The sequence below is a fragment of the Stegodyphus dumicola genome, chromosome X2 (assembly GCF_044657685.1).
Source record: "Stegodyphus dumicola isolate Sdum_Otavi_A_Nest chromosome X2, ASM4465768v1".
In the NCBI taxonomy this organism is placed as follows: domain Eukaryota; kingdom Metazoa; phylum Arthropoda; class Arachnida; order Araneae; family Eresidae; genus Stegodyphus; species Stegodyphus dumicola.
The window spans coordinates 140,250,737-140,259,005 of record NC_140781.1 but is presented as its reverse complement, the minus strand read 5'-3'; the positions used below and the strand labels follow the sequence as shown (position 1 = coordinate 140,259,005).

General features: G+C 31.5%; 1 protein-coding gene across 2 annotated transcripts; it reads left to right on the top strand.

Annotated features, from left to right (window-relative positions):
- The first annotated feature begins 533 nt into the window (after positions 1-533).
- On the top strand, positions 534-7,660 carry LOC146992926 (platelet-activating factor acetylhydrolase IB subunit alpha2-like). 2 transcript variants are annotated; one of them, XM_085810087.1, is made up of 2 exons: positions 534-1,297; positions 7,462-7,660. In XM_085810087.1, the coding sequence occupies exons 1-2, from the start codon at positions 719-721 to the stop codon at positions 7,462-7,464; spliced, it is 582 nt and encodes a 193-aa protein (XP_085666213.1). In that variant the 5' UTR covers positions 534-718; the 3' UTR covers positions 7,465-7,660. The 2 variants fall into 2 exon arrangements, with proteins under 2 accessions (XP_085666213.1, XP_085666211.1); XM_085810085.1 differs by having other exon boundaries at positions 7,445-7,660.
- Positions 7,661-8,269: the final 609 nt, after the last annotated feature.

The following is an 8,269-nucleotide window of genomic DNA, read 5'->3' as shown; positions in this document are numbered from 1 at the left end:
AAAAACAAATTATCTTGTAGTTTCATTTTCATGACATGATGAACTATCATTAAAGGAAAGTCTTTTTTATATTTGTTTCTTTTACATTGTTTTCAGAGTCGCGCATTGAATAATTTAACACTAGACTTAAAAATATATTTCTAAAACATATAATTCACTTTTTCGTCAAGAGAGGGCAGCATCGCCATTTCATCAAAATTAAGATGCAGAAAATATTTCCCGTTGCCAATTTTTAAAAAACTAACTTTAAATGAAAAGCAGGAATGTCTACAACTCAATCAGTAGTCTACGAACAACTCAACTCCACTCAAAACTACGCCTCCTAGTGTGATGACGTTGAGTTTTACAGAATTCCGCAAATCTGAACCCGGAAGTGTCTTCTACGTCATCACCGGATATGTACCTTTGATATCTCCGTTGGCAACAAAGCTTGGCGAGCATTTGGCGTTATTTTTTTCCCGTAAATTTTTCCGCGAGGTCAAGAATTGGCGCTAATTTAGTTCACGTGTTAATTAGCGAGTGTGAGGTGTGTATTTTTTGCGCCATTTTTCTCGCTTTCCTTCAGCTATTTATCTTCTTTTTTTCTATTAATAATTATTTGTATTTTGTTATATTTATGATTAGTGTTTGATTTTCATTTAATTTATAGTTGCATTTTATTTACAGCATATATAATTATTGATCTGTGTTTCGATTTGTAGTTGTTTGTTTTGCCGATATGCAACCAAAAAAGATGAAATTGATAATTGGAGATTCAATGGTTAAATATTTGGATGAATATTTACCGGCGAATCTTCTGAATTATGAAGTAGATTTACATTCTTTTCCTGGTGCAACGATAGAAAGTTTAAGACGTAAGATATCCTTTTTGGACAATCGATACCATTTGATTTTGGTACATGTTGGTATCAACAATTCGAATGACAGTGTTGAAGATATTCTTAAAAAGTACGATTGCCTCTTTAAGGATATTAAACGTTTGAACCCGAATATCAATGTTATCATTTCAGATATCCTACCACGTGGTGAAGATTTTTTCACAACTTTAAATCAGCGAGTAGCAGCTTTGAACCGTTTACAGGTAATTAATAGAAAGATTGTAGAAATTAATTCTCAACTTGAAAAGTACTGCCAAAATCGAGAAGCGTTTTTTATTTGCAGGTCGTCTCATCATTTTGGAGCTAAGTTATTGGCTAGGGATGGATTACATCTAAACCGTCTGGGGAACAAGAAACTTGCGGCAGTTTTCCTGGATAATATCAAGATTTTTTTGACTTCAAAGCCAGTTTCTACAAAGGTAAGTCCTTTTGTATTGCCTTGTGTTTCATTTACTACATTGGATTTTCCACCTCTGAGTGATTCTTTTGTTTCTGCAAGCCCTTCTTATCCTCTCTATTCAACTGTTTTAAAGCATGGTTGTGCTGTAGATGCTACTAAGAAGGCTAATTCTGATTTGAGAAATGCTGCTAAAGTTGCTTCTAGCTCTCGGCTGAAGAGGGTTGCTATTTCTGGTGGTGGATCTCGTTTTAAATGTGTTGTCCATGGTGGTGACTCTCATTCAAAGAATGCTGTTAACCACACAGATGGTTTTAGTTTGCATCTGCAAAATGATACCACCCCTGGCTCACATCCGAAAAACGTTGCCAACCCAGATGCTAGCTCTCGGTCTCTTTGCATTGCTGGCCATGGTGGTGGATCTCGCCCAAGGAACGCTTCTGTTCATAGAATTGGTTCTGGTTTGCATGTAAGGAATGGGACTAAACCTAGATGTCATCCTAGAAATGTTGCCATATGTAGTGTTGGCTCTCATTTTAAGTATGTCAATGGTTTTAGTTCACGTCCAAGGAATGCTGCCGTCCCTCGTTCTGGTTCTGATTTGCGTCCAAGGAACGTTGCTACCCCTGGCCTAAGTCCTGAGAATGTTGTCATTCCTGGTGTTGGCTGTCATTCTAGACTTGTTGGTGTCCGTGGTACTGGCTGTCATCCGAAGAATGCTGCTTCTGGTTTGCATTCAAGGAATAACGTCACTCCCAGCCCCTGTCATAGAAATGATATCCTTGCTGATGTTGACTCCTCCAGGCGTGTTGCAGTCCATGGTTCTGGCCGTTTTCTGAGGAGCAGTGCTAGTTCCACTGTTAATTCTTCTACGAACACTACTGTCCCAATTGCTAGTTTTCAGAAGAAACCAATTCGTGCTTTTGGTGATGGTTTGTGTCCAAGGAGGGATTTGACTGTTAGTGGCAGTTTGCATCTGAAGAATGCTGCTTCAGCTGTTTTGCGCCTAAGAAGTGTAATGGCCTACATGGGATCATCACTAAAGAATGCAGTCACTGCTGCTGGTTGTAACACAACAGGCAGTGCTGTTTCAGTGTACAGCAGGCAAGTGCTGTTTCTTTCAGTGATTGTTATCCATTGTATTGTGCTTCTGTTAGTGGCAAAGGGAGTTTAAAAAATGATTCAACAAATTTTGATATTTCACAACCTAAATTGTGTACAACAAAAGATGATTTTTACTCTGACTTTGCCTCTAGTTATGTTTTGCAGCAAAAGAACATTTCTATGACCAGAAAAAGCACTTCTTGTAGTTCAGGCCTAAGTTTCTTTCACTTTAATAAATTTTGTTTACTAAAAGATCATGTAGAAAGCAGTGAAATTAATTGTCAAGTGAGGAAAAATAAGTCTATGTGTCCTATTCTGACTGGAGGGGGGTCCGAAATTGACTGTAATGCACCATCGCTTTATCCTAGAAAATGTGATATTTGTAAAAAAAAAACTATAAAACTAAAAATTCTTTTAATAATCATAAAAAAAATTGCAAAGAAAAACTTGAAACTGAAAATTTTAAACTTTCAATAACTTCTCCTCAGAGTAATATTCTTATAAACATTGATAATGTATTGAGTGCTAAAAAATTAGAAACCAAAGAATGTATTAGTGATAAAATAGAAATGGCTTATCTTCGTAAATGTGAAATATGCTTAAAAACTTATAAATCGAAGAATTCATTTTATAACCAAAAAAAAAAAAAAAAAAAATGTTAAAATAAACAAGTACCTGATTTAAAACAAAATTTTTCATCTGTTTACCCTCGGAAATGTCTAAATTGTAATAAATGTTATCCTTGAAAATTATCATTTTTTAAACATAAGAAATTTTGCACAGAAGTTAATAAATTGTATGTATGCTTCATACCTGATTGCCATAAGTCTTTTACATATGTTTTCAATTTTAATAAGCATTTAGCAGATGAACATAATTTAAATAACTTAAAAGAATATTCATTTGAAACAATGAGTTATTTTCAAGATTGGCTAGAACTGGAAGGAACCTCGACATTTACTTCATTCAGAAAGTTTTCTAAAGTAACGAAAAATTCTAAAACTTATCATTATTATTGTTGTCAGTTTACCACACAAGGTTATTCTGATTTTGAAAAAAAAAACTAGTCGGAAAAATGAAAAAGGTACAGTTTCAAAAAGTGTATGTTGTCCGGTCAGAATATGGACTTGTGAAGAAATGAATAAAATCTCTGTTTTTTACTTTCCTAAACATAATCATGAGCAAAAGTTTGAAAATTGTAAATATCAGCCATTGAAACAAAGTACGCGGTGTTTGATAAAAGCAAATTTACGTTTGTCTGTGCCTCCACAAAAAATAAGGGATATCTTACAAGATGGATCAGGAAATCGCGAGAATAGAAATAATTTCCCTGTAAAGGAAAGCTTTGTCTCCCGTAAAATTATTTCTGCTTATTCTAGATATTTAAACAATTCATTGCGTCCAAGTAGTGATGCAGTTTCTGTTAATTCAATCATTGAAACTTTAAAATGTGAAGCATACAATCCTGTGTTATTATATAAGCCTCAGAATAATTCAACTTTGTACGGTCCAACTGATCTAGATAATCTTCCAAATCATAAAGTATCGTTTGCTCTTGGTCTTCAGACGCGTGAACAGAAAGAAATGATGATAAAAGGTTGTACAGAGATTTTATGTATCGAATCTACACATAAGACTAACCAGTATGATTTTTACCTTCTTAATCTTATAGTACCTGATAAATTTGGTTGTGGCTATCCAGTTGCTCATTTTATTACTAATTTTCTAGATGCTGACACTCTTTATTGTTTATTTAATAGTTTAAAGTGTCGTGTATCAAATTTATATGTAAACTGTGTAATGACAGATGATGACAAAGTTACATATCCTGCATTTTCAAAGGTTTTTGGTCAAGATGTTAAGCATCTTTTATGTTCGTGGCACGTACGCCAAAGTTGGTTCCGGCAACTAAATTCTAAAGTGGTAGATAAGGAAGTGCGACAAAAAATGCTAGGAGAATTAACAAATATATTACATGAAAGAAACCAGATCACTTTTCATGATCAAATAAGTAAGTTTTTGAATGACTATTCTAGGAAAAGTAGAGATTTTATTGAATATTTTTCTGAAAATTATAAAAATAGATTAGAGGAATGGGCTTTGTGTTATCGGAACTTTCCACATGCATTTACTGATACTAACATGTACTGTGAATCTTTTCACAATCAGTTGAAAACTGTTTATTTTAAGCGGAGACATAATAGACGATTAGATATTTTAATTTCTACACTTCTGACAATTGAGAAAGATAAATATTTAAATCATACCTATAAATTATACACTAATGTATCTCCCAGAAATTCCATTTCTTGTTTAAGTAGGCATCAGAGAGGACTAAAAATTAGGGACAATAATGTAAATAAATGCTCTGATACTTCTTGGACTGTTTGTTCTCAGACAAAAAATAAAATATATACTGTGCAGCGTCTTTTTGAAATTTGTCCGTGTCAGGATTTTTGCTTTTATAGATGCCCTAAAGTATCATGTGTCTTATTGTGTAGTCACTTGTATCACTGCAATTGCTTAGATAAATTGCTGTGCAAACATATACATAAAGTGCATTCATTCCTTAATAGACAAAATGATTGGGTGTTTAATCCCTCGGGGATTAATCTTGAATCGAATCAGAAATGCAATGAAAGTATGAAATCAATAAATGTGTATTCTGTTAATCATTACAATCCACAAAGTATTGAACAGAGAGTAAATGCATGTGAAAAGCTTGTAGAAGAATTACTGCAATTAATAAGACAACCAAAAGTCCAAAATGTCATGTTAAAGTGTGTTCATACAACATTAAATTCATTAGTTTCAGAATGTAGAGGTATTTTAAACTCGAATGAAAATTCAAGAGCAGTTTCAAGTGCATCATGTCCAGTTTCACCAAATCAAAAACTTAACCCACAATTGTTTAAAACTTCTAAAAAGAGAAAATTACAGAAATGTCAGCAGAATAAGAATCAAGATTTTAATGATAATGTAGATGACCCAGAAATAAATGAATGTGTGGAAAAGAAAATTAAATTTAAAGCCGTAGCATTTGATTTAAATGACAGTGATAAATATCTATGTGATTTAACCAGTGTTGATCAAAATAAATCATTTTCCCTTCCATTAAAATCTAGCGAAGATATTTCTGAAAGAATTTTACAAATTGGCTGCTATAGTATCAATCGTATTGCTTTAAAGTCTTTAGATTCTTATATCAGTAAAAGTGAAGAATTTTTTATAAAATCGGTTTGTACAGATTTTGTTAGGGGGTGGTTATTTGATGTAATCATAAATGCATTTTTATACAAAATTTTAGAAAGTGATGATCAATATACTTTTGCTGATTCCTCGATTACCCAGCTTATCTTATCTGATGCATTATCACTTGGAAATGTTTTTCCTGTTTCTTTGAAATCTTTCAAATATTTATTGATTCCTGCTTGCATTGATTCTCATTGGGTTCTGATCATAGCAGATTTAAAGAAAAATACCTTTTATTTATATGACTCGTTAATAAATTCATGCAATCCAAAATACATAAACTTAACTAATAAATGGTCTAATGTAATTAACAGTGAGTTACAAATTAACGGTTCATGGGATATTCAGTGTCTACCGCATGCTTTACAAAATGATGAAAGCAGTTGTGGGGTCTTCATCTGTTATTATGCATTTCAACATGTAAATAAATTAGCCTTAAATCTTCCTTTAGATACCCTTCAATTTAGAAAATATATTTATAATATTTTAACTGAGAATGTTCCACCTTGTACACAGGAAAAGATAAATTTATCAGCAGAGCAAAACTTTTCAGTAAATGTTAGAATGAATAAAGATTTGATCAAATCATGTTTAAAAATATATGATATTGAAATTACACCATATATGTTAAAATCTATAGATCCTTTTATAAGTAATGAAGAAGAACACTTGTTTAAATCTGTATCTTCATGTTTTCGAAAAGGATGGCTCTATAATACTATAATTGATGCTTTTTTATTTAAAATATTAAACAGTTATGAAGATTTTGCCTTTGTTAAGTCTAATTTACAAATTCCTAAACCAAATTTTTGTAATAAAGATCCATTACTAACAAGATTGAAATCAGCGAAATTATTTTTTATCCCTGCAAATTTAAATTGTCATTGGATATTAATAATAGTAAATATTCCAGATATGGTTTTTTAATTTTATGATCCACAAAATAAATCATGTGGGCAAGAGTATCAAATTTTAATTCATACATGGTGTGAGGTTTTAGCTAAAATATTTGCTACTAGCACTAAATGGAAAATAATTTGTCCTTCACATATTTTGCAAACTGATAATATGAGCTATGGTGTTTTAGTATGCTACTATGCTTATCAGAGGATTAGAAATCAAAGTTTAAATACGCCAGTTAATATAACTGAATTCCGGAAATTGATATACAAGCATATAATTTTAAGTGATTGATATATTTAAAGAAATTTAAATTAAGAAATGTTTTTCAGGACAGCATTCCATTCCTTTGGTGATGCTTGAAAAATATAAAGTATAATGGACAAATATTTTGCAATTCATCTGTTGCCATACAGTTTCTATAAAAACACTTTTTTTTTTAGTTTGCTTTATTTTGTAATGATGTTATATGGCCAATAAACAAATAAAAATGCTTATGTTTGTATGTAACTTGGTAGTATAAGAGAAAATTGTTAAAGTAGGCAACAATGAACCCTTTTGGCCAGGGTGATACCCCCAATTGTGGATAATAGAGAATAGTTCATTTTATGTTAACAATGCATTCTCGGGGACCTACATGCCAAAATTTTCTCTTATTTTTAAAGAGGAATCAGAGAATTTGTACTTAACACTTCATCCCATTGACTGTGAAGGATTTCCTCAGAAATGATTAGTGGTTCTGCACCAATTTTCATGGCCAATGGGATAGTATGCAAGTACTGCAAATTTTTCTGTTTATAAATAATCTCATATCTGATCTCAATCTGATCATTTTTAATATTTCAGGCTTATGTTTGCAAAATGAATAGTGCATTGTTTTTAGTGATCTTGGCTGTTTCACAATTGAATTTAGTCTTCTTTATTTTTCAGTAAACGATTGGCAGGAATCTGGTATGTATTTAAAAGTCAAGAGCAAGCTCTGCCAGGAGAATTTTCTGAAACTGAAACTCATAAATTTTTGAGTAATATGGTTGAATAATAATATTTATACTCTAGTCAAGGAATTTTATCTGATATGTCTTTATTTTCAGAAATAAAAGATGAATAAAAACTTTGTAAAATAATTATTACGTATTCTGAATAAAGTCTGGGGAAAAAATTATCCATTGTTGAATTATTTTTTACTGAAAATTACTCTACATATTAGGAATTAGTCATATCTATGAAGCATAATATAAGTAGTGTTTCTTACAAGACATTGACTAATACATTATCCCAATTTCTTCTTAAATAAAATATATTTTCATTCTTTATTTCATCATCCATGATATCAATTGATTTTCATTGATTAAGATTAAAAAACACTATAGTCACTTAAAAATGTGGACACTTTTTTTTTCGCTGGTTAATAAGAGTACTTGCATATTTGTTAAGTTTCAGTACGTAAAGCTGTATACAAATTAAACTTTCACACATTCCAATATCAAAAGAGCTACCAATAATTAGATATTTTAATTTTTCAACATTCAAAAACAAAGAAATAGGAGTGAACTTGCTGCTAATCAAAAAGATGAATATACTGGTCTTATAATAATTATGAAAAATGAGTGCTAAAGTTACAGCCCATTTTTTAATTTTTAACTATTTATTGCAAAATAAGGAGGCTTAAAAGTTTGTGTGTCAGGCAAAGGGCTTGTGGTCTTTCACACAGAAGAGTGTAGCCAGACTTATATTAAAG

Excerpts from the sequence above, each read along its gene's own strand:
- LOC146992926 (XM_085810085.1), top strand. The coding sequence starts at position 719 with ATGCAACCAAAAAAGATGAAATTGATAATTGGAGATTCAATGGTTAAA. Across the intron at positions 1,298-7,444 it reads CAAAGCCAGTTTCTACAAAG|TCTTCTTTATTTTTCAGTAA; the intron begins GTAAGTCCTTTT and ends AATTGAATTTAG.